The 26,813-nt window shown below is 42.8% G+C and overlaps 1 protein-coding gene and 1 non-coding gene across 3 annotated transcripts; one reads left to right on the top strand and one right to left on the bottom strand.

Moving 5' to 3' along the window:
- Positions 1 to 48: 48 nt before the first annotated feature.
- Positions 49 to 23,821, top strand: Rab2b (RAB2B, member RAS oncogene family). 2 transcript variants are annotated; one of them, XM_040736700.1, is made up of 8 exons: positions 49 to 307; positions 531 to 602; positions 5,340 to 5,407; positions 12,585 to 12,667; positions 12,862 to 12,954; positions 18,816 to 18,927; positions 20,407 to 20,475; positions 21,623 to 23,821. In XM_040736700.1, exons 1-8 carry the CDS (start codon positions 262 to 264, stop codon positions 21,728 to 21,730), a joined length of 651 nt encoding a protein of 216 aa, XP_040592634.1. In that variant the 5' UTR covers positions 49 to 261; the 3' UTR covers positions 21,731 to 23,821. The 2 variants fall into 2 exon arrangements, with proteins under 2 accessions (XP_040592634.1, XP_040592635.1); XM_040736701.1 differs by having other exon boundaries at positions 242 to 307; positions 12,506 to 12,667.
- Positions 3,886 to 4,006, bottom strand: LOC121136383. The gene has a single exon (XR_005873470.1). It is a non-coding gene; the product is annotated as a small nucleolar RNA SNORA72 (small nucleolar RNA).
- Positions 23,822 to 26,813: the final 2,992 nt, after the last annotated feature.

Consider the following 26,813-nt stretch of genomic DNA (forward strand, 5'->3'; position numbering starts at 1 on the left):
CTGCCCGAGGGCTCGCTGCCGCCCCCCTGGAGCTTGGTGGGATAATGGCATGTGGAAGAGCGCGGGGCGGCCCTGGAGGCGGCGTCGGGTACTCGGGATTCAGCGAGGATTTCTGGGGAGAGCAATAGAGACGCGGCCTGAGCTAGAAGGGCTGGAGCGGAGGCAAAAAAATAAGGAGATCGGTGGATCGAGTGGCTAGAGAGGTCGGAGGTAAGTGGCTGTAGGCATCAGGCGGACCCGGAACACAGACGCCTCGGGACCATGACTTACGCGTACCTCTTCAAGTACATCATCATCGGAGACACAGGTAACCCGCCGGAGGACCGCCTTCGGGGCCGGGGCGGGGGATCCCACCTCCGAAATCGGCCTGGGGGCGGGGCGGGGCGAGGGGGCCGGGCGGGCGGAGTTGAGCGGAGGGGGCGGGGCGAACCCCGGGGGCGGGGCTCTGTCTTTTCCTTAGCCCCTGGACCCCGGCTGCGAGCCCGCGGCCTCCCGGGCGGCGTGTCTACCCCGCGCCGTGTCTTTTTCAGGTGTGGGGAAGTCATGTCTCCTCCTGCAGTTCACCGATAAGCGGTTCCAGCCTGTGCACGACCTCACAATAGGTAAGCGCACCCCCTCGTTCCAGAACAGATAAAAGCTGGCTGGCTGAACTGCTAAAGGAGGAAGTTAACAGTCTCAGTATTCTACGTGGAAAGTTACGCCTCCCTACCTTAGTCCTAAGCCACGGTATATGAAAAAGTGATAAAAGCTGGTAAATAGAGGGCAAATGATTGGAAGGTGACTTGAGAGATGGATGTGAGAGAAACACTAGTTGCCATTGGAACTTTTCTTCAAATGCAACGTGTATGCTTCTGGGGGAAAAAAAATCCCGCGAAAACACAACTGCTTATTCAGAATCTCATCTGTAGTTTGTGGTTAACTACCAACCTCACATGTTTTTCGAAGTGAACACCGATCCTATTACAGAGGGTCGTGAGCCGCCATATGGGTGCTGGGAATTGAACTCAGGACCTCTGGAAGAGCAGTGAAGTGCTCTTAACCTCTGAGCCACCTCTCTAGCCCCAATGTTTTAGTTTCTTACTCATTGAAATTACATTCTTTTCTGAAAGAAAGAAAATTGACTGATTTTTCCCCAAAAGTAGCTTTTGATTTTTATTGAGGTAATAGGCAGAAGCAATTTTTATATATTTCTTATAGATTGTAGCACCTTAAAGTATAAATATTCTATATAGGGAGAGGATATCTACATAGGGTGACTGAATTGGTGTTATAGCATTCCCGAAGGTAAACTAGATCAGTAATCTTGAAAATCTGAATTCCTTGTGCTTTGTGCAAAATACTGTATGAAACTAGAAAATGGGAGGAATCGTCTGACTTATGATGCAATGATTTTAACACCACTGTTTTTGAAATACTGTCCTAGAGATGAATTTTACCTTGAAGAGAAGAATGCCAAAAGCCTTATCAGTTTGTCAGTTTCCTTGCTGCTTTAGAGATAGGCCATTTCTGGTGAACTCTGGGAGTTACTGGTGGTTTAAGATCTCTTGTCCTTCAGGACCTGTTTCTTAGGCTACTTTCTCCCTTTCTTTTCCTTCCTTCCTTCCTCCCCCTCTTTCTTTCTCTCTCTCTCTTTCTTTCTTTCTTTTGGGGTTTTTCAAGACAGGGTTCCTCTCTCTTGGTGGTCCCAGAACTTGCTCTGTAGACCAGACTGGCCTTGAACTCACAGAGATCCGCCTGCCTCTAGGCAACTTTCTTAGTTGCAAATAAAAATAGTTTCAGAATTAACAGTAAAGAAACCCTGCTTCACACACAGAACCATTGGGCACTCTGAGACTCTGCCAAGAAAGTCTTTCAGGGAGGCTGGAGAGATGACTCACTCGGCAGGTAGGCACACTGGCTGCTCTTCTGGGTTTCAATTGCCAGCACCCAAGTGGCAGCTCATAACCATCTGTCACTCCAGTCCCAGAGGACTCTGTTGCCCTCTTCTGGCCTCCACAAGTACCAGACACATATGTAGCACACATACTTACATGCAGGCAAAACACTTATGCATAAGATTTTTATTTGTTTGTTTGTTTGTTTATTTTTGGTTTTTCCAGACAGGGTTTCTCTGTGGCTTTGGAGGCTGTCCTGGAACTCGCTCTTGCAGACCAGACTGACCACAAACTCACAGAGATCTGCCTTTCTCTAACTCCCAAGTGCTGGGATTAAAGGCATGTACCACCGCTGCCCGGCTGCATAAAATTTTAAAAGCCTTAAAAAAAAAAAAAAAGGAAATACTGGACTGGAGAGATGGCTCAGAGGTTAAGAATACTGGCTGCACTTCTAGAGGTCTTGGGTTCAATTCCCAGCAACCACATGGTGACTCACAACCATCTATAGTGAGACAACCATCTATAGTGAGATATGGCGCCCTCTTCTGGTGCACAGACATACATGCAGGCAGAACATTGTGTATAATAAATCTTAAAAAAAAGAAAAAAAGAAGGAGCCAGGCGTTGGTGGCGCACGCCTTTAATCCCAGCACTCGGGAGGCAGAGGCAGGTGGATCTCTGTGAGTTCGAGGCCAGCCTGGTCTACAGAGGGAGTTCCAGGACAGCCTCCAAAGCAACACAGAGAAACCCTGTCTCGAAAAAAAAAAAAAAAAAAAAAAAAGAAGGAAATACTTTCAAACAGTTTAGAAGTTCTTTGAATTAAATATTACATGGTCAGATTTCAGTATACACTAACATTCCTAAGAATTTATCCACCTCTTGGGGGCGCAAATAAGAGGAATAAACATCTATAATGACATCTGGTGCCCTCTTCTGGTGTGCAGGCATACATGCAGGCAAAACACTACACATAATAAAATTTTTTAAAGATTTATTTATTTTATGTGTGTTGGTGTTTTGCCCACATACATGTCTGTGCGAGGGTGCTGGATCTCCTGGAACTGGAGTTACAGACGGTTGTGAGCTGCCGTGTGGATGCAGGGAATTGAACCCCAGGCCCCTGAAAGAGCAGCCAGTGCTCTTGACTGCTCAGCTGTCTCTCCAGCCTCAAATAAATGAATCTTTAAAAAAAGAAAAGACAATCCCAGCACTCGGGAGGCACAGGCAGGCGGATCTCTGTGAGTTCGAGGCCAGCCTGGTCTACAGAGTGAGTTCCAGGACAGCCTCCAAAACAATACAGAGAAACCCTGTCTCGAAAAACCAAAAAAAAAAAAAAAAGAAAAAAGAAAAAAAAAAGAAAAGACACCGTGAGTTCAAGACCAGCCTGGTCTACAGAGTGAGTTCCAGGACAGCCTCCAAAGCCACAGAGAAACCCTGTCTCGAAAAACCAAAAGAAAGAAAGAAAGAAAAAAGAATTTGTCTGCCTTTTAGCTTTATTTTTTCCTAGAATTGTAAATTTTCTCAATTTTTTTCCTATGAACTGTAGCTTTCCAGTTAATTTAATGGAAACTGCTTATCACAAGACTTCCTTACAGTGGCTTTACATTCTCTCTTGTTTTTCATTGAGACAGGGTTTTTCTGTGTAGCTTTGACTCTCCTGGAACTTGCTTTGTAATAGGTACAAGTTCTTCAGACATTATTTGCAAATTGTTATAGTAACTGCTCTGGCTTTGATTTTTGGTTTTTTTGTTTGTTTGTTCGTTTGTTTGTTTGGTTGGTTGGTTGGTGTTTCTGAAACAGGGTTTCTCTGTACAACAGTCTTGCCTGTCCTGGAACTCACTTTGTAGATCAGGCTGGCCTAGAACTCACTAAGATCTGCCTGGCTTTGCCTCCCAAGAGATGAGGCACCACCTCCACCCAACATCTGTCACTTTTCTTAAGGCTAATAAAAGATAATCTAGAATCTTAGATATTATTATAAGGTCTTATAATAAATCAACTGATTTTGTTAGTTTATCACCAGAATTTGTAAAACCAGACCTAGGGAAAGAACTATCCCTGGGGGCACACTCGTGGAACTTCCACCCCCTTCAGATTTATTCATTTTTATTTATATATATATATATGGGTATCTATTTGCACATGTGTGTACAGGTGTCTGCAGGGTCTAGAAATTGTTGAGTTCCTTGGAGCTGGAGTTATAGGTGGTTGAGAGCCAAACTCTGGTTCTCTCCAAGAGCAGCCAGTGCTCTTAACCACTGAGCCATCTCTCCAGCCTTTTTTTTTTTTTTAGATTTATATATTTATTTTATATGCATTGATTTTTTAAATTATTTATTCATTTACAATTATACAGTTATTGTTTTTGGTTTTGGTTTTTTTTACGAGACAGGGTTTCTCTGGATTGTTTTGGAGGCTGTCGGTCCAGCCCAGCCTCGAACTCACAGAGATCCACCTGCCTCTGCCTCCGAGTGCTGGGATTAAAGGCGTGCGCCACCACCGCCCGGCTTATTTATTCATTTACAATTATACAGTGTTCTGCCTGCACACCAGCAGAGGGTACCAGATCTCATTACAGATGGTTGTGAGCCACCAAGTTGCTGGGGATTAACTCAGGATCTCTGGAAGAATAACCAATGCTCTTAATCTTGCCCTCCTCACCAGGGTCTTAATACAGTAAAATTTTCCCTGATTATAAAATCAGAACAGTGAGAATATTGGTATTTATTTGATTCTAGTTAGCTTTATTCCCTTATCTTCATTTGGGTATATTATCACTAAGAATCCACATATTTATTTTTAGTGCAAGGAATTAAACCAAGAGACTTACGTCTTTTGCAATTGTACTACCACTGTATTATACATACAGCTGTGGAATGTGATTTTTTTAACCTGTGCAGCCTTAGGCCAACCTTGAGTTTATTGTACAAGTGATGATAACCTTGAACTTCTGATCCTAGTGCTCCTACTGCCTCCACCTCTTGAGAGCTGGGATCTCGTGTTCGTGCATGCGTGCGTGTGTGTGTGTGTGTGTGTGTGTGTGTGTGTGTGTGTGTGTGTGTGTGTCCAGGAAAGGGATCCCTTGGAGCTGAAGCTATGGGCAGTTATGAGCTGCCTGACGAGGGTGTTGGAAACCAAACTCTACAAGAGCTGCACACTCTTTCCTTTTTCTGCAGAGCCCTCTCTCTAACCTGTGCTCCGCTTTATTTAGTCCTAGGGACTCACGCATGCTAGGCAAATACTTTATCAAGTGAGCTACCTCCCCCAGTGTCCATGGATTCTTAATTCTAGAAAAGAAACCAAAAGGAACACATCTTAGTTGAGCAATAAGAGGCAGTAATGAACTGAGTGTCACTGCGTGAAGACAAAGGAATCATTATAACCATTTTGGGGAAATATGAGCCTCCAGATTAACATGTGTGTGCTCATGACAATCATATCCATTCTCTTGGCCTTCTCTGACAGGTGTGGAGTTTGGAGCCCGTATGGTCAACATTGATGGAAAACAAATCAAACTACAAATCTGGGATACGGTAAGAGAAGGCAAAATAATAATAAAAGCTAATGTAGCCATATGTGGTGCTGTACACCTGTAGTTTTAAAATCTAGGATGAGGCCAAAAGCTGAAAGGTCATGCCAGGAGTTGAAAGATCAAGGCAGGTTTAACTCAGGTTTAAAAAATAAAAGTCATATGTTTTTTATTTTAAACGACTCAATTTTGTGGGGCAGTGGTGGTTCACGCCTTTAATCCCAGCACTCAGGAGGCAGAGGCAGGTGGGTCTCTATGAAGTTAAGGCCAGCCTGCTCTACAAAAGCAAGTTCCAGGACAGCTAGGGCTACACAGAAAAACCTTGTCTTGAAACCTCCCCCCTCCCCCAAAAAAGAGACTCAACTAATGCAGTAAAAAATAAAAAACAATAGAAGTTTATGTAACAAAAAAAGTGAATATCCCTTTACATAAGACCCTTTTCTATCTCACACTGTTGCCATTTTGCCAGAGGCATCCACTGTTAATGGTTCAGGGTGTCTATGCTTTCAGACTCCTGTGCATTTAAATTCATTGATAGCCGGGCGGTGGTGGCGCACGCCTTTAATCCCAGCACTCGGGAGGCAGAGGCAGACGGATCTCTGTGAGTTCGAGGCCAGCCTGGTCTACAGAGCGAGTTCCAGGACAGCCTCCAAAACAATACAGAGAAACCCTGTCTCGAAATAAATAGATAAATAAATAAATAAATTCATTAATAATAGACATTTTGCATACCTTTAACACCAGCACTTGGGATACAGAGACAAGCAGACTACATAGTGAGTTCTAGCTCAGCCAAGCTACAGAGACCTGTCTAAATAAAACAAATGAATATAAATAAGTACAAGTATATGGTTGAGTGTTTCCAAAGACTTTTTAAAACTTCTTCATTACTCGTGTGTGTGTGTGTGTGTGTGTGTGTGTGTGTGTGTGTGTGTGTGTGTGTGTGTATGTGTGTGTATGGCAGTGTATGCATGCGGCCTGGTGCGTGTGGGAGCGGGGCCACTGCTTCGTGGAGTGCTGTGTTTCCACCGTTTCGCCAGGCCGGCATGACAAGCGCTGTGCTCACTGAACCGTCTTACCAGCCCGAGATTTTTGTCTTCATTAGTGTTTACATGTGTAGAATTGGGACGAGAGTAGACATAACTGTGCCTTCTCTGTGGTCGCTTCCATATGTCCGAGACTTGCCAGTATCAGTGAATACAGATCTGCCTCACTTCATCTAACAGCTGCCTAACTCCAGAAGAGTGTATGCATTGAGACATCAGCATTGCACAGCTTCACTGACCATTCTTACTCATTACAGCTGTGTGCAGATGTCTGAAAATTTCTGTGGGCTCTCTTCCCAGAAATGAAAATTCTAGGGTAAAAGTTGCTTGTGTTTCATTTACTTTTAGGGTTTTTTTTTTTTTTGAGACTTTCTTGTATTTTAAAATTTAAACAATGGAAGACTATCAAAGTTTGGCTTGGCTTAACAGAATTTTGCCTAATTGAGAGAAATTGCTTTTGTGTGCAATATTTCATTTATACTATTCTTTCTTCAAAGGAAAATATTGTAGTCTCTATTCTAGTTAAAAAGAAATAGAAAATAGCTCATAATATTTAGCTAAAATCTCTTGCTGTTTTTGTTAAGTTCTTATTATTTGACCATTTTTCCCTTAGAACTAAGAGCCAAAACCATCATATCTACAAGGCATGTATAAGCTATTTTTCATTTTCTCTTTTTCTTCTATTCTATTATTTTCTTTCTTCTCAGTTCCAACTCCCATCAACCTTGATCACATTGTGGGCCTACACTGTGGGCCATTTTTGGCAAAGCCCTTTTCTGGTAGTCCTCAAGTTTATTGCCACTTTTGGATGCATTATTAATCAGATGCTTTAAACTCAGTATTCTTTTTTTTAAAAGATTTATTTATTATATATACAGTGTTCTGCCAGAAGAGAGCACCAGATTGAATTGTAGATGGTTGTGAGCCACCATGTGGTTGCTGGGAATTGAACTCAGGACCTCTGGAAGAGCAGTCAGTGCTCTTAACCTCTGAGCCATCTCTCCAGCCCTAAACTTAGTATTCTTTATGTCTGTTGACTGTTTCCTTTGAGGTTGTATTTCCTTCTGATCAGATTTTTCATCTCACCCTTTTGGGTTGCCCTAATTATAATATTGTGAATCACTTTATATCTCTCAACAGTGCTTAACTCCAGACAGATAGCAATACTTTAAGACTTGCCTCATTTGGTCAGTTTTTCTTTTTAGCACTCTGCCTCCATAAAACCTAAGAAATACTACTTTATTGTCAACGTTCACTCTCTGTATTTTAGTCAGTTGCCACATACTCCCTTCTTTCCCTGTCTTGAGTTCATTGCCACTATTTACCCCCAACTAGATATTGCAACTCAGGTTTTATTTTCTTCTAATTTTTATATTTCTAATAATGGGAACCCCACCTCCCAAGAGGTCAAGATATAAATTCTTACAAATTAGCAGAGGGTGAAGCCAATGGGTATACAAACCATATAAGTTAGCTCCTACTTCTTTGACTTAAGTTAATGTAATTTAATTTTTTGTTTTTAAAGACAGAACAATAGCCCAGGTAGCTATGTAACTAAGGGTAACCTTGAATTACTTATCCTTCTGCCTCCAAACCCAAAAATTGGAATTACAGGTGTATGCCACCATATCTATATTAAAAAAAATAGATGTTTTAGTGCCAAGAGTAAAATCTAGTAGATGTCAATTAGTATGGTCAGGGTCATTTGCTTGCTAGCTGGCTTTTTCTTTTCTTTTCTTTTCTTTTTTTCTTTTCTTTTTTTTTTTTTTTTTTTTTTTTTGAGACAGGGTTTCTCTCTATAACACTGGCTGTTCTGGAACTCATTCTATAGACCCGCTGACCTTGGCTTTGAACTCATGTCGATCCACCTGCCATTGCCTCCTGAATGGGTTATTTTTTTCTTTTCTTTGTTTTTTGTTTGTCTTTTGGTTTTTCCAGACAGGGTTTCTCTGTATTATTTTTTGGATTTTTGTTTTTTTTTTTTAAGATTTATTTTTCATGTACAGTGTTCTGCCTGCAGGCCAGAAGAGGGCGCCAGATCTCATTATGGATGGTTGTGAGCCACCATGTGGTTCCTGAGGCTTGAACTCAGGCCCTCTGGAAGAGCAACCTGTGCTCTTAACCTCTGAGCCATCTCTACAGCCCACTAGGTTTTGTTTTTGTTTTTGTTTTTTGTTTTCTTAAATGCTGACATGAGAAATGGTTTGGTCATGAAAAAAAGTTTGGAGCCACAATTGTATGTTATGTGGTATCTGGGCATTGGTGGCACATGCCTTTAATCCCAGCACTCAGGAGGCAGAGGCAGGTGGATCTCTGTGAGTTCGAGGCCAGCCTGGTCTACAGAGCGAGTTCCAGGACATCCTCCAAACCAATACAGAGAAACCCTGTCTCGAAAAACCAACCAACCAACAAACAAACGAAACAAAAACTGTATAGCAGGGCTGGAGAGATGGCTCAGTGGTTAATAGCACTAACTGCTCTTGCAAAGGACATGGGTTTAATTCTTGGCATTCATTGGCAGCTCACAAACTATCTGTAACTCTAGTTCCAGGGAATCTGGCACCCTCAAACAGACATCTATGCAGGCAAAACACCAGTGTGCATGAAATAAAAAGAAATAAATTATTAAAAAATAAAAATAAAAGAGCTTCATGGCAAGCTTGGCATGGTGATGCATGCATCCCAGCACTCAGGAGACAGAGGCAGGTGGGTCCCTGAGAATTCAAGGTCAGCCTGGTCTACAGAGAGGTGCAGGCTAGCCAACACAGTGACACAAAAACAAAAACCAGCAAACAGAAAACCCCACCACCAACAAAACAGAAAACCCCACCACCAACAAAACAGCAAACCCCACCACCAACAAAACAGAAAACCCCACCACCAACAAAACAGAAAACCCCACCACCAACAAAACAGAAAACCCCACCACCAACAAAACAGAAAACCCCACCACCAGCAAACAGAAAACCCCACCACCAACAAACAGCAACAACAAGACAGTACCTGACTTATAGCTGATAGTTCAAACTATATATCTTACTCTCTCTTGGGAGAAATTAAAAAGCTGTAAATTCTCTTCATCAAAGATCCATGTTCCACTTAATGGGATGGCTTGCCTACAGCTGTTTCTTACTTATGGCTCTATTGCCGTGAGAAGACATCATGACCAAGGCGATTCTTATGAAGAAATTGGGGGCTTGCTTACAGTTGTAGAGGCTTGTTCAGTGATCTTCATAGTGGGGAGCAGACGGGCAAGACACTGAGGCACTAGCTGAGAGTTTTACATCCTGATCTGCAGGCTGCCTTGAAAAACCAAAAAGAAAAAAAAAGTAAGAGATAAGAGCAAAACAGGACCCCCAAAGAGCTAGGGTGTACAGTGACAGAGTAAATATCAAATTCTACGTAGCTTTAGTGGACAAAAGTGCCTTTCAAATCTTAAAGGTGTTTCCAGAATTTCCAGTAAAGACTAAGGAATTGTATGATGCCTTCAGAGGCTGTGTTTCTGGGGAGACAATCACTATAAGTTAACAGACTCTGTTCTCACATTTGCGCCCCAACTTAGATTGTAATGCTTCTGTGCTATAGAGTGTCAGTGTTCTGTGTTGGTATTACAGCTCTGCGGTGTGGGTTTTGCCAGTTCTTTAACTTGCCTCTCTGAGCATTATTTTCCTCATTTTCAAAGGAGAACAATAGCACTCTGCTTTAGGAGTACTAGGAGAATCATATGAGATGATGTATGTGGTTCCTAATACACTGCTAGGCAAAAAAAAATAGTTTAAAATGTTATGGTAGGGGCGGGAGATGGCTCAGAGGTTAAGAGCACTTGAAGCTCTTGCAGAGGATCTGGGTTCAGTTCCCAGGACCCACATGGGGGTTCACATCAATCCATTGCCCGTTCCAGGGGTTCCAGTGCCGCCTTCTGACCACCATAGGTACCAGACATGCACATGGTGTAAGGCAAAACACTTATACACGTAGAAGGAAATAAACTTCAAAGGAAAATTTAATGTTATCAGTACTATTACCAGTTGGTTGTATACTATAAAACCCCATTTATGTTCACGTTTCCAGCATAGATTTCTAGTGATAGAATGTGGATAATAACTTTTATTTCAGAGTTTTTTTTGTTTTTTTTTTTTGTTTGTTTTTCGAGACAGGGTTTCTCTGTGACTTTGGAGGCTGTCCTGGAACTCACTTTGTAGACCAGGCTGGCATCGAACTCACAGAGATCCGCCTGCCTCTGCCTCCCGAGTGCTGGGACTAAAAGCGTGCGCCACCAACGCCCGCCTTATTTCAGAGTTTTATGAGGCGAAATTATTCCAAAAATGTGAAAACTTTAATAACAGGATTGATTCAACACAAAGTATTTTGTGTGGTACGTTGGTTTGCTGTGTTTTTGAGACAGGGTCTTACTATGTAGCCCAACCTAGCCTCAAACTCAGGGCTCTTTTGCTTCAGTCTCCTTCATACTCAGATGCAGGATGAGGAGTATTAGTGTTAGAGACAGACACCAGAGTGAGTTCCAGAACAGCCTCCAAAGCCACAGAGAAACCCTGCCTCAGGGAAAAGAAAGAGAGAAAGGAAGGAGGGAGGGAGGGAGGGGCGGAGGGAGGGAGGGAGGGAAGGAGGGAGGGAAGGAGGGAAGGAGGGAGGGAAGGAAGGAAAGAGAGAGGGAGGGAGGAAGAGAGGGAGGGAAGGAGGGAAGAGGCACCAGCCATGAGGCTGCTTCTATTTATGTGTGTGTTATGTGCTCACACTGGCCATGAGGGGGCGTTGGGTCCTTTAGAACTGAAGTTACAGGTGTTTGTGCACTGCCCAGTGTGGGTCTAGGGTCTGAACTTCATCATCTGATAGAGCAGTAAGCATTCTTTATCCCTGAACCATCTCTCCAGCCCAGTGTTTTTATTTAAATGACACTTGTGGTTCACTTAAGCAAAAATAAAATAAAGGAACCATTAGGCTAAGAAAACAAAAGTATCGGTCTGGAGACGTGGCTCAGAGGTTAAGAGCACTGACTGTTCTTCCAGAGGTCCTGAGTTCAATTCCCAGCAACCACATGGTGGCTCACAACCATCTGTAATGAGATCTGGTGCCCTCTTCTGGCCTGTAAGCATGCATGCAGATAGAACATAGAACACATAATAAATAAATCTTTTTTTTTTTTTTGGTTTAAAGAAGTATCTAGAGCATGGGAGGAATTAATTGCTTAGTTATAAATAAGGCAATATTTTGATCCCATCAGACATAAGATTTTTTTTCAGACATAAGATTATGAACAGGATTCTTTTTATTTGTTTTTGTTTTTCAAGACAGGATTTCTCTGTGTAGCAGTCCTAAATGTCCTGCAAATTTCTCTGTAGACAAGGCTAGTCTCAAACTCACAGAGATCCATCTGCTTCTGCCTCCAAGTGCTGGAATTAAAGGCATGCGCCACCACCATGCAGCTGGCTAAACAAGAATCTTTTAAGGAAAACTATCCTAGATCCTGGATATCATTCCCTATTCCTCTTTTGTTTGTTTGGTTTGGTTTTTGTTTTTCCAGACAGCGTTTCTCTGTGGCATTGGAGGCTGTCCTGGAACTCGCTCTTGTAGACCAGGCTGGTCTCAAACTCACAGAGATCCGCCTGCCTCTGCCTCCAAGTGCTGGGACCAAAGGCGTGCGCCACCACTGCCCGGCTCATTCTCTATTCCTTATTCCTTATTCCTATTTTCCTTTTCTTTTTTGTTTGGTTTTTGGTTTTTCGAGACAGGGTTTCTCTGTATTGTTTTGGAGGCTGTCCTGGAACTCGTTCTGTAGACCAGGCTGGCCTCGAACTCACAGAGATCCACCTGTCTCTGCCTCCCGAGTGCTGGGATTAAAGGCGTGTGCCACCACCGCCCGGCAATGGACCCTCTCTTAAGGAGTAGTAATTGGCCTGCCCGAAATCTCAATCACATGCTTATTGAAAACTAGCCCACCTGGACTCCTCCCTGGACAGGAATGTTTCTTTCCCCTAATTTATTATGATTTCTTAATCTAGCACAGGTTTTTTCTTTAGTTAAATTCTTTGTTTTAGGGTGGCATGTGAGCAATTCACTTTCTCTGGAAATAACCTGGTTTTACTGGGATTTTTTGTTGCCATGTTGATGGTAAAGGCTGGGCAAGAGTCCTTCCGTTCTATCACCCGTTCCTACTACAGGGGAGCAGCTGGAGCACTGCTGGTGTACGACATCACAAGGTGAGTGAGGGCTGGGGTGGGGCCGGCTGCCTGACTTCCCTCAAGCTGCCCTCTATCTGTGGCTCCTGCCAAGGAATTAGAGTAGGGATGGCTATTTTTTTTTTGCACGCGTTTCTTCCCTTCTCAAGTATTTGGAGCAACTTTGGCTTATTGAAACAGGCTCCTGACCACCATTCTAAATTGTTCCGCTGTAGACGTGAAACCTTCAACCACCTGACCTCATGGTTAGAGGATGCCCGCCAGCACTCGAGCTCAAACATGGTCATAATGCTGATCGGAAACAAGAGGTAATGTTTGACCTTCATCAAACTTTCTCTGTGCATATGGGATTTCTTTGTCTTCTATTTCGTTTTGTTTTGATTTAGAGACAGGGTCTCTCCAAAGTAGTGTGGGATGGCCTAGAACTCACTTTGTAGCCCAGACTGGCCAAAAACTGCCACTTTCCTGCCTTTACCTCTCAGAGGCCGGGACTGTAGGCATGTGTTATCTGCTTGACACTGAGTTTCTTTTTTTTTCTTTTTTGGTTTTTCGAGACAGGGTTTCTCTGTGGCTTTGGAGGCTGTTCTGGAACTCACTCTGTAGACCAGGCTGGCCTTGAGCTCACAGAAATCCGCCTGCCTCTGCCTCCCGAGTGCTGGGATTAAAGGCGTGCACCACCACCGCCCGGCCGACACTGAGTTTCTTGATACCCAGACTTCACTATATCATCTTAGTAAGAAAATGTTACTATGGTAAGATATTCATAAAATTTACCATTTTAACCACTTCTAAGATATTCTGTGGCCCTAAACATATTAGAATTGTTCTGCAAACCTCACCATTATCCATCTTCAGAACTTGGCCATTTTCTCAGACTTTGGAACCATCGATTTCTGTCGTCTTCCTTTCTCTTGGTGTCTTCCTCACCATCCGACAACCATTCTACTTTCTTTTGTTGTTGTTGAAACAGGGCCTGTGTAGCTTAGGCTGGCCTCAGTCTCACTAGCTAGCTTAGACCTGAGGGCTGGGATTACAGGGCTGCGCCTTCACACCCAGCCTCTGCATTCTTTCTTTATAAATGCATGATGTGAAAGACATAAAGGATAAATAAATTAAGAATAAACAAATAAATACAGGTATTCTAGGCACCTCATAAGTAGAATTACACAATACTTGTGCTTTTGTAGGTGGCTTATTTCATCTAGCGTAATGTCTTCAGGCGCTGTCCATGTTATACCATGTATCAGAACTTCCTGTTTCAGGATCCTAGCATTTATTATGACCACATTTCTTCTACCTGTCTTTCTGTGGACACCTGAGCTGCTGCCACTTTTTGGCTCTTGTGACTGATGTTGTCATCAACATGGGAAAAAAGATATATCTGTTCAAATTCCTACTTTGGGTTCTTTTGGCTATGTAACCAATAAGATTGCTGGACCACTTGATAACTCTGTTTAAATTTTGAGGAACAACCACTGTCGCAGGACCATTTTGTATTCCTACCAAGAATACACAAGGGTTCCACTTTACATTTTTGGCAAGCCTTTGTATTCCTAATTTAAATTTTTTTAATTTAATTTTTTTTAGTTTTAAAATATAATTTTAAAAATTGCATCCATAGGCCAAAAGAAATACCTGGCTGAGTTAGATCTAAGCCAGGTGTAAGTGCATTTCTATTTGCACTGTGAGACAGAGACTCACAAGTTTGGGCTATATAGCAAGTTCTAGGCCAGCCTAGCCTATATATCAGAAGCCTATCTGGAAAATTAGATGAGAGGCAGTGAGATGGTTTGGTGGGTGGAGATGCCTGCCACCAACCGCCAACCATGACAACCTGGGTTCAGTCCCTGGGCCCCAGAAGGTAAAACTAGAGGGTTGTCCTATTACCTCCATGCATACACTATGGTGTGACTGTACCCCACACACAGACACACAAACACATAAATAAATTGATAAATAAATATAGTAAAAAAAAATCAGAGCCAGGCAATGATAGTGCATACCTTTAATCCCAGGAGGCAGAAACAGGCGAATCTTTGAGTTCGAGGTCAGCCTGGTCTACAGAGTGAGTTCCAAGACAGCCAGAACAGGCTCCAGAGCTACACAGAGCAAACCTATCTCAAAAAAGCAAACAAACAAAGAAATAATAAAAACTGATGAACCAGGCATCATCATGTAATCATAAAATCTGAGAAGTGCAGGTAGGTGGATCAGATTTGAAAACTATCTTGGGTTATACAGAGAGATGGAGAGTCACCTGGACTAGATGAGCCCTAAAACAGGCTGGAGAGATGGCTCAGGGGTTAAGAACTCTTGTTCTGCCCAAGGACCTGAGTTCCATTCCCAATACCCATGTACGGTGTCTCACCATTGCCTGTGACTCCAGCTTCAGGGGATGTTATACCTTCTTCTGGCCTCCACAGGTACCCAAACACAAATGGTATAAATACACACAATTTTCTTAAAATCTTTAAAAATGAGATAGATCTAAATAACATATTTTGACACTTGCTGCCAAGGCCAAAGGCATTATATAATGACTTAAAGTTTGCTCTCTGATCATACATAGTAGAAAGAAAGAAACAAGTTTCCCACATGTTGCCTTTGACCTCTACATATGTGGCATCTCATATGTATACACACACAGGTAAACACATACACACATAATAAATAAATAAAATATATTGAAAATGACATACTTCAACTCACAGACCCTAGTCTGACAGCTGGGGAACCAGCATAGGACCGAACCAGGCCCCCTGAATGTGGGTGTCAGTTGGGGGGCCTGAGCAGGCTGTGGGGCCATAGAAGGATACTCTCTCAGCCTAGAAACACGGGGTGGGGGGAGCGGTGCTAGGCCCTGCCCCAAATGATTTGACAGACTTTGATGATTCCCCAATGGGAAGTCTCACTCTCCCTGAGGAGTGGATGGGGTGGGGTGGGGGAAATGGGAGGATGGGAGGGAGAGGGAACTAGGATTGGTATGTAAAATAAGATAGTCTTTGATTTATATAAATTTTTAAAAAATATTTTATTTATTATGTATACAATCTTCTGCCTGCATGCCAGCAGAGGGCACCAAAGCTCATTCAAGGTGGTTGTGAGCCACCATGTGGTTGCTGGGAATTGAACTCAGGACCTTTGGAAGAACAGTCAGTATTCTTAACTGCTGAGCCATCTCTCTAGCCCTTATATAAAAATTTTAAAAAAGAAAATAACATTTCTTTGAAGACAGAACTTCAGGTGTTGCAGGCTAGCCTTGAACACACTGTGTAGCTGTGTAGCTGAGGGTAAATTTGATCTTCTAATCCTTCTGCTTTTATCTTTAGTGCTAGGATTGAGCCCAGTTCTTTCTGCATACTAGTCAAGAATTCTACCAACTGAGCTACATTTGGGCTCCTAAATAATGATACCTGTTTGGAAAGTTGTAAGATAATTTTTAAAAATGTGTTTATATTTCCTTTTACAAAAAAGTTCATTCTTAGCCGAGTTTTGATGGCACATGCCTTTAATCCCAGCACTCAGGAGACAGAGGCAGACAGATCTCTGTCAGTTCGAGACCAGCCTGGTCTATCAGAGCGAGTTCCAAGACAGACTCTAAAGCCACAGAGAAAACCCTGTCTCAAAAAAAACAAAAAATTACATTCTTACTTGGTGGTGATAACGATGCATACCCTAACCCCGCATTCGGGAGACAGAGACAAGTGGGTCTCTGAATTAAAAGCCAGCCTAGTCTACAGAGAGAGTTCCCGGACAGCCAAGGCTACATAAAGAAAAACAGAAACAGACCAAGCGCAAAATTCTGTTTTTAAATACAGCAGTTGCTACTTACCTGCATATCTGTTTCTTTTAGGCATGGTAAAGCATGGGAGTCAGCAATCGATTCTTCCACTCTCGTTTCCTGCTACATATTGATTTTGAAAATTATTATTACTATTATCATTATATTTTTGGCCTGGTATTTGCTCTGTAGACCAAAATGCCCTAGAACTCCCAGAGATCTACCTGTATCTGCTTCCTGAGTGCTGGAATTAATGGCATGTGCCACCACACCCAGCTTTATTTTCAGCTTTAAAACAGGATCTCAGTGTAGCCCAGACTGGCTTTAAGTCACAATCCTTCTGTGTTGGGCCCCCAAGTGCTAGGATTGCAGATGTTTGAACACTTTGTCTTTTTGTCTTGTGCCATTTATGGAGTGTGGAAGCCAGGACAGTTGCAAAGGAATAGGAGTCAGAAGCTGTGTAAAGTTTGGGGTACCTCTTGCTGATTTAATGTTCTTTAGTGGATGTACTGGCTAGTTTTATGTCAACTTGACACAAGCTAGTGCATCGATTCTCAGCCTGTGGGTCATGACCCCTTGGGCAAACCTTTGTTCCAAAAATATTTATAGTTTCATAACAATAGCAAAATTACAGTTATGAAGTAGCAGTGAGAATAATTTTATGGTTGGGGGCAGTCACCGCATCATGAGGAACTGTTTTAAAGTGTTGTGACATTAGGATGTTATGAACCACTGATCGAGAGTTATCAGGGAAGAGGGAGCCTCAGTCGATTTAGTGGCTCTGTAAGGCTGCACCGCAGGCAAGCCTATAGGTCATTTTCCTAATCAGTGACTGATGGGGGCCTATTGTGAGTGAGGCCACCCCTGGACTGGTGGTTCTGGATTCTGTAAGAAAACAGGATGAAAAGCCGTAGGGAGCAAGCCAGTAAGCAGCACCCCTCCTCGGCGTTTGCCTCAGCTCCTGTCTCCAGGTTCCTGCCCTGCTTCCTTTGATGATAAACTGTGATATGGAAACATTAACTGAATAATCCCTTTCCTCACCACATGGCTTTTGGTCATGGTATTTCATCACAATAGTAATTCTTTGTTTTTTGTTTTTTAAGACAGGATTTTTCTGTGAAACAGTTCTGGCTGTCCTGGAACTCACAGAGATCCGCCTGCCTCTGCCTCCTGAGTGCTAGGATTAAAAGACATGTGCCACCACCGCCTGGCTCAATAGTAATCTTTTTTTTTTTTTTTTTTTTTTTTTTTTTTGGTTTTTCGAGACAGGGTTTCTCTGTGGCTTTGGAGGCTGTCCTGGAACTCACTTTGTAGACCAGGCTGGCCTCGAACTCACAGAGATCCGCCTGCCTCTGCCTCCCGAGTGCTGGGACTAAAGGCGTGCGCCACCAACGCCCGGCTCAATAGTAATTCTAACTAACACCATGAACTTCTTATTTTTTTCATGGCTAGAGAACTAGACTCTCTCAGACAAAATTTCCCATTTGAAAATCAAAAGCCATGTCCGTCTTACTGTTTTCACCAGCTTCTTATTCTAGTTTTCATGCCTTTCCATGCTACTTTTCTCCATTTCTGGTTTTGGCCCCATTTCACCTAAATTATATCCTTATCACTTTCTCTAATTCTCAAGTGCTAAGTCTCTTATACACACTAGAAATGAGACCAGTAAGAGTTAAGGTGACTGCTCTCCTTATTCCTGGCTCAGTCTCTCCTAGTTCATTCTAGGGAAAGAAAGCGCCATCACTATGCCATGAGAAGTCCGTAGATTTGAGCCTTCTACTAAATAGCACCTCCCTTTACCTAGATCCCACCTGAAAAGTCACAGGGTAGCAGCCAGGAGTGGGAGGGGTCCCAAACACCCATTACTCAGGAGGCAGAGGCAGGCGGATCTCTGAGTTCCAGGCCAGCCTGGTCTACAGAGTGAGTTCCAGGACAGCCTCCAAAACAATACAGGGAAACCCTGTCTCAAAACAAAAATCAAAACAGCTGGGCAGTGGTGGGTGGCACACGCCTGTAATCTCAGTGCTTGGGAGACAGAAGCAGGCCTGTTCCAGGACAGGCTCCAAAGCTACACAGAGAAACCCTGTCTTGAAAAACAAAACAAAACAACAAAACTCAAAACCCAAACAAAAGGCATAGGGTACCCGGAGTGAATGAGGTTGGCTCACTTCTTTACAAGCCTGTTTTTTGTAACAGTGTTATCTCCAGCCCTCAAGAAGCTATTATGAATGTGAATCATAGAAGTCAATAGGCCTACACAAGATTATCCTGCCGTGTTTACACCTTTCGAGCATTAGTTGGCAGTTTTAAAATGTGATGGGATCCTTTTAGAACTGTGGCCACCCCCTCTTAAATCTTTAAATTTTCTCCCTAATTACTCTCTTACAGTGATCTAGAGTCCCGAAGGGATGTGAGAAGGGAGGAGGGAGAGGCCTTTGCTCGGGAGCACGGCCTTGTGTTCATGGAGACCTCAGCCAAGACAGCCTGCAATGTTGAAGAGGTACCATTGCAGAGAAAGGGGGGCGGCTCGGAGGTCGTACTGCTGCTGTGTTCTTCGGACTCCTCCTGGGGGGCAGGGGACAGGAGTAAACAAAGAGTGTGCTGTGGTCAGAGTGGCTGGATGTCTCTTTCTAGGGGAATTGTCTCATTTCCTTTACCCGAATTCCTAAGGGTTTATTTTTGCCTTGGATAACATTATTGAGGATTAGATACCACTGTTATTTAAATCACTTCAGCCGGGAATCTGACAGAAACTGTCCTCATTGTGATGCCAGGTGTTGACTGTATTGCCTGGCTGAGTGTATTTGTTTTATTTGCAATGGCTGTCAATCTACAACCTAGGAACATCAGTACCTGAATACAGTAAGATTACTTTTTTACAACTGTACTCAATGTGTTTTATTGTGGTGATGATGGTGGCCTTGTTTCTTTAGATATGGTCATACTATACAGCCCAAACTACTCCAAAACTTGCTGTGTAGCTCAAGCTGGCCTCAAGTTTGCAATCCTCCTCCTGCTTTAGTCTCATATTGGAATGACAGGTGCATACCACTATATCTAGTCAATGGCTTTTTTTTTTTAAGATTTATTTATTGCCGGGTGTTGGCGGCACATGCCTTTAATCCCAGCACTCGGAAGGCAGAGGCAGGCGGATCTCTGTGAGTTCGAGGCCAGCCTAGTCTACAGAGAGAGTTCCAGGACAGCCTGCAAAGCCATACAGAGAAACCCTGTCTCGAGAAACCAAAAAAAAAGGGGGGGGGAGATTTATTTATTTATTATGTATACAGTGTTCTGCCTGCATATATTCCTGCAGGTCAGAAGAAGGCACCAGATCTCATTACAGATGGTTGTGAGCCACCATGTGGTTGCTGGGATTCTAACTCAAGACTTCTGGAAGAGCAGCCAGTGCTCTTAACCTCTGAGCCATCTCTCCAGCCTTAGTCAATGGCTTTTTCAAGGATATTTGTGGAAAATATCCTTTTTTGTTTGTTTTTGAAACAGGGTTTCTCTGTGTGCCCCTAGATGTTCTGCAACACTCTGTAGGCCAGGGCTAGCCTCAAACTCAGAGATATGCCTGCCTCTGCCTATTGGGTGCTGGGATTAAAGGTGTGTGCCACCATACCCTAGCTGAGTTTGGTTTTTTTTGGGGGGTGGTTTAAGACAGGATCTATATAACCTTGGCTGGCCTAGAACTTGCTATGTAGACCAGACTGGCCTCAAAATCCTAGAGATCCACCTGCCTTCTGCCTTCATAGTGCTAGGATTAAAAGAGTACACCACCACCATGCCTTGCTGAAATTTTTGTATTCCTCCTTTCTAGTGTTTCTTAATTATTCTAAGGTTTGAGATAGAGTGTCTCTGAGTAGCTCTGACTGATCTGGATCTTACTGTGTAGACCAGGTTAGCCTCAGACTGGTGTGTATTTCTCTCATCTCTCTACTTAAATTGAAGAGTGACAAATGATTTGTGTCTCCCTCAGGCCTTCATTAACACAGCCAAAGAAATATATAGGAAGATCCAGCAAGGCTTATTTGATGTCCACAATGAGGTGAGAAGGGTTGGGGTTGGACTGGCAGTTACCTTGATAGAAGCTCCCTATCATGTCAGCATTCCTGCCTGATGCCACACTAATCACAACTGCCAATTCAAACTTTCTTTTTCAGTGCAGGTGTCTAAGAACCCATCGTCAGTTTCTGGTTTTCTCTCAAGTCTGAGCCCCATAATGCTGACAGAGATAAGCTATCGGTCCACAGACTTTTTTTTTTTAAAGATTTATTTATTTATTATGTATTCAGTGTTCTGTCTGCATGTATGCCTGCAGGCCAGAAGAGGGCACCAGATCTAATTACAGATGGTTGTGAGCCACCATGTGGTTGCTGGGAATTGAACTCAGGACCTCTGGAAGAGCAGTCAGTGCTCTTAACCTCTGAGCCATCTCTCCAGCCTGCTGTCCACAGACATAGATAATAGGAGTTTTTTTTCTTCTTGACTTCAGTCTCTTGCTATTCCAGAATATGAGAGAGAGAGAATTCTTAATTTCTTAGGAGGGAAAACTCTGGGATAGATTAAAAAAAAATCATATGCTAATACGCCACTTCTATTTATTCTTTGCTTCACTTACTCTTTAAATAAGTGTTTTTGGCACATGTATGCCATATGTGATGGGCACATAAATATACGCATGTTCACATGTATGGAGCCCTAAGACAACAGGTACTTTCGACATCACTTCTCACTTTACATATTGAGGCAGGGCTTCTCTCCGAGCCCAGAGCTCTCTATTTAGACTAGTCTGGTTAGCCAGTTTGCTATAGGGCTGCCCTACCTCTGCCTCCCAAGGCCTGGGATGGAAAGTGCAATGCCATGCCCATTTGGCTCTTGGATGGTTTCCAAGCACCTAGACTGTGGCCCTCAGGCTTACCTGGCAAGTTCTTTCCCTGCTCAGCTGTCTCCTCAGTCCCCTTAGTTCTCCTCATCTTGCACAGTCACATCTTAATTCTGCACATAGCTATAAAATGTATGTGCAGCGGTGCACCTTGAAGACCAGCACAAAGCCGCCTCTACTCACAACCCAGTCATTCTTCCACAGACGTTTGGCTAGAGAAGGTTCTTAGAATTTAACTATTCCTTTATTCCTGTCCTTCCCGTCACTCACTTCATCGCTGATGTAGGAATCATCCCCTTTTGTTTTGCAGGCAAATGGCATCAAGATTGGGCCCCAACAGTCAATTTCAACATCAATGGGGCCAAATTCATCTCAGCGGAACTCTTGTGATGTAGGCTCTGACTCTGGCTGCTGCTGAACATCTGGCCTGAACTCTTTTTTTTCTTTCCCCTCCTGGAACAGCTTCAGATCAATCAGCTTAAAGAAAGAGGTCTTACTTGCTTTGGCTGAGAGCAGCCTCTTTTCAGTGTGCACTGCTTGACCCTTCACTTAAAACACCAGGAGAATCCGGGCCCTTACTAACCTGTCTGCCATTAGGGACATGAGCATCCCATGTAGATCAGGGCTCTGAATTCTAAGATGTTAGGATCAAAGTTGATTGTCACAGTAATTAAAAAATAAACAACTTACTAAGTATCCACATCTGTTTGTTAGGTATGGTGGCACATACCTGTAATTCCAGCACTCAGGATTTTTGACAGGAGGATCACCAGGAGCTTTGAAGTCAGTCTGGGCTACATAAGTATTACCATGCCATCCATGGCTATATAATATGATCTTGACTCAAAAGGCCAAAAAGAAAAAAGAAAGAAAAAAAAATACATACATCTGTTCCTCACCTAATTTTTAGTAGCTAGAGTGAAGGATGTTCTGACTGAACATTTAGGACTAAGAATCTGGATAACTTGGATGATATCTCTGTACATAGTAATTTATCTCCTTGTCTTCGAAACCTGCTTGTCATTTCATAGGAGTTCCTATAGAAGCTGGCTGCGTCTGTACTGTCTCATTCCTGGTTTCTTGTTATTTATTGTGTGCATATATACCCTTAAATATCACTCCTCTGGAGCCCACCACATTGGTTTGTGAGAGAACATCTCTCACAGGAACCTGGAGCTGCATGATAAGTGAGGCTAGCTGCCCTTTCTCATTGCCAGTTCCTGTGTCTTAACCACGGAACTTTGAGAGCAGCAGAACTGGTACTGGACCTGTAGCCGCATCTCTTACCTAAGAAAATATTCATTTTTCGTTTTGTGTCGGGGACCAGTTCTAGCATTACAGTTTCTTTCACCAAATTGATCTCTACTGCCTCAGTTTTTGTCTTGGCTTGTGAGTGAGTGTGTATATCTGAGTGTGTGTATGGGGGGGGTTAGAGAGCTAGAGATCACATCTAGGTTTTTTTGGTTTTTGTTTTTTTTCCGAGACAGGGTTTCTCTGTGGCTTTGGAGGCTGTCCTGGAACTGGCTCTTGTAGACCAGGCTTGTCTCAAACTCACAGAGATCCACCTGCCTCTGCCTCTATATCTAGGTTCTTAAACATGTTAGGTAAGTGCTGTACCACTGAGCTATACCCTCAGGAGCCTTCTCTTTTACTTTTTGTTTTGAGGCAAGTTGCCTAAGCTAGCCTTGAACTTGCAGGCCTTAAACTTGGAATCCTGATGTCTCAGATTTCCAGGTGACTAGGCATACTCCTAACCAGATCTATTAGACTTTTACTCTAATCAAGCTAATTGTCTTACTGAATATGACATATTTATTCCAACTTCTATACCTTTGCACATGTTCTACCCTCTAACATAGTAGTTTTTTTGTTTTGTTTTGTTTTGTTTTCTTGTAGGAAATCCTCATTGAGAACCTAGGGAGTTCTAAGAAGTTATTAACACAGTATCTCTTAGCATTCCTATCTTGGTTATTCACATGTGTATTCATTTATATGGGTTTTACTTTGTAAATATATTTTGTAGGGTTCTTCTGTGTGTGTGTGTGGGTGGGTGGGTGTCTGTCTCATATAGGATGTAAGCTCTATGAGAGCAGGGTCTATGTCATTTCCAATCCATCACAGCATTCTTTACTGTACCCTGTGCAACCCATGATCTTGAATTTGAATGACATGATTTAAAACTTAAGGCCTTCGAGCCACGTCTTTGTAATTGCATCTCAGTTCCCCATCTGCTTGTCCTGGGTCTCTATTGCTCCTCTCTCCTGCTTCACTGTAACTTACTGCCCTCCCCTCTGTGCAGCAGACAGTAAGAACGCCTGCTATCAAGATTCAAATCCGTAGATGCTCCTTAGAACATATGCTGTTTCAGCCCAGTTTGCCGCTGCTTCGCCCATCAGACCACTTGCTGGGACAGTGGCTGTCTCTTTCTTTCACAGCACTGAGCTCTCACCAACTTTTCTAAATTGTATTGTTAATGACTGTTTTACTATTAAATATATGCATGATCCAAGCTGCTTGTATTTCATGTGTCATTTCTGAGTCTACTCTAAGTGTAAGTAGATAATATCCTCCTAGGGTATTGTATCAAAGATACCTCCTTCTTAGAATTGGCTTATACCGAATTCTACCCCTGGTAGTAGCAGTAAAATCAGCATTATATCACAGGAACTTAGAAGAAGACGTGGGTATTGAAGTGATTATACTTTTGGTATTTTGCTTTTTTACCCTATTTATTCCGTTGCATTTAGCCTGTTTCCTTACCAGACACAGAACTAAAGTCTATAATTTAGTACTTTTTTTCCATTCCCCCCTTCTTTTCTCTCTCCTCTTCTTTTTAAATTAAACTTTGTAGCTCAGGCTGCCCTAGAACACCCGGTCCTCCTGTATTAGCCTCCTGAGTCCTGAATGTGCCAACACGTCCTCAGTGTTGTAGTTTTTCTTTTTTGGGAGGGGTGTTTCAAGAGAGGGTTTCTCTGTGACTTTGGAGGTTGTCCTGGAATTAGCTCTTGTAGACCAGGCTGTTCTCCAACTCACAGAGATCCCCCTGCCTCTGTCTCCCAAGTGCCAAGATTAAAGGCATGTGCAACCACCACCCGGTAATGTAGTTTCTATTGAAAAGTTTTTCTTTACTGATCAATTTTTTTTTAACAATTCACAAGGATTAGAGAATTGGCCGAAGACAGTGTTTTGCCTACAGCTGTAATTCTCAGTGCGATGAAAGGGAACCATTCTGATATTGTTAGGCCATTAGGAAAGGGGGGGAAAACTTAATTCCCACATCCAATTCTATTGTATTTTATAACTGTCTATGGGAGGTATTTTTGCTCTTTTGAAAGGAAACAGAAAAGAATGTGGCTATAAATTCATGACCTGAGTCAAATGGTCAGGAATGAATTCAGAAACGTCTTCCTCCCGCATGTGCTGAATGGTAATTATGAGACATTCTGGGTGTCAGTTGGCTTTTGAAACCAAGAACACTGGAAATCATGTAATTTATAGCAACAAATCAGTATAATTAGCAGAAATCATTGGATCAGATACTTTCCCCCTTTTCATGAAGCTTATAATGACTTCCTTTGTTGGCGGGTCTTGTATTCTACACCAGAAAATAACTAGGCCCTTATTATGAAACCATTATTAAGATTATACCTCTCTGCACTTGCACAAACACTATTTACACAAACACTATTACACAATCATTCTCATAAATTCTAATACCTCAGATGTATACACTAGTATTTAGAACTAGGAAAGAATTTAGCAAAAGATATTCAGTATACAGAATTAGTGATCAAGTCTTATTTGACCTAAAATACTACATGATTTTTGTTTTTGCTTTTGTTGTTGTTGTTGTTTTGGTTTGTTTTTTTGAGACATGGTTTCTCTGTATAGTCTTGGTTGTCCTTGAACTGGCTCTGTAGACCAGGCTGCCCTCAAACTCACAAAAATCTACCTGCCTCTGCCTACTGAGTACTGGGATTAAAGGTGTGCACCACCTCTGCCAGGCCTTGACGTGATTTCTTAACTGTGTGCCCATGTTACTGTTTGGAAAATTCCTTTAATAATTGAAAAGACTGGGAGAGATGACTCAGCGGTTGACCAGAGTTCAGTTCCCTCACCTGTCACACATGTTGGGTGGCTCATAGCCCCCTGTAACTCTAGCTCCAAGGGAATCCCACACCTCTGCCCTCTGCAGCACCAGCGCTCATGCACATGCATACACACATAATTAAAAATATAATAGAAATGAATACTTTTTGGGGGGGAGGGAGGGTTCGAGGCAGGGTTTCTCTGTGGCTTTGGAGGCTGTCCTGGAACTCACTTGGTAGTCCAGGCTGGTCTCGAACTCACAGAGATCCGCCTGCCTCTGCCTCCCCAGTGCTGGGATTAAAGGCATGCGCCACCAACGCCCGGCTCGCTAAATACCTTTTTTAAAGCAAGTTTTGTAGGTCCTGTCATATAGCCTAAGCACCTTGGAGCTTTCCAATACTGGTATTTAAACAAACAACCCCCCTCACCAAAAAAAAAAAAAAATGTGTGGAAATGTAGTTGGCAGAACTTTAGAAAATATAAGAATGCCTTTCGCAGTTCAGTTTCATCTATGACGAAATATTGCTGCTTTCCAGACTTTTTTGCCCTGTGTGTATTCTTGAATAGTTTGGAACTATCGGTGAACTTAATTAAGGTCTTTGGGTTTTGGTATTTGTGTGTTGATTTGGTTTTTTTTGAGACAGGGTTTTTCTTTGTAGCCTAGAACTCACTTTGTAAACCAGACTGGCCTCGAACTCACCTAACTGCCTCTGTCTCCCAAGTGCTGGGATTAAAGGCGTGCCCCACCACCTCCTGGTTTAGGTCTTTTTTTTTTTTTAAGGTTTATTTATTATGTATAGTATTCTTCCTGCATGCACGCCAGAAGAGGGCACCAGATCTCATTATAAATGGTTGTGAGCCACCACGTGGTTGCTGGGAATTGAACTCAGGACCTCTGGAAGAGCAGCCCGGTCTTTTTTTTTTTTTTTTTTTTTTAAGTGGAATTCCTGACCATTATTATTTCTAAATGACTAAGCATTTTGTGTTGCTAAAATCAGAGCAGGGGGCCGTGGCTTGGTGGCGCATATCTTAAATTCCAGTACTCAGCAGGAAGAGGCGGACAGATCTCTGGTTTTGAGGCCCCCCTGGTCTACATAGCAAGTTCCAGACCAGTCAGAAAAATACATCAAGACCTTGTCTGAAAAAAAAAAAAAACAACACGGAAAATCTGTAACGGATGCACAGATAAGCTTGTAGAATATAACCTGTGTCTGTTGATAACCCTGCTTATAAAGGATTACCCCAGGGATTGGTCACAGATGGGTCATTCGAAAACCTTGATTGTGGGCTTGTCCGATAAAACAGCATCATTCCTACATTTAAGTGGGGGCACGGTCGGGCCTGCTTCCACTCACTTCCAACACGATACCCAGAGTTCCTCACCCAGACACGTGAAGGGGGAGGATGTTGGG

This window comes from Mesocricetus auratus, unplaced genomic scaffold (assembly GCF_017639785.1).
Source record: "Mesocricetus auratus isolate SY011 unplaced genomic scaffold, BCM_Maur_2.0 Super-Scaffold_100066, whole genome shotgun sequence".
In the NCBI taxonomy this organism is placed as follows: domain Eukaryota; kingdom Metazoa; phylum Chordata; class Mammalia; order Rodentia; family Cricetidae; genus Mesocricetus; species Mesocricetus auratus.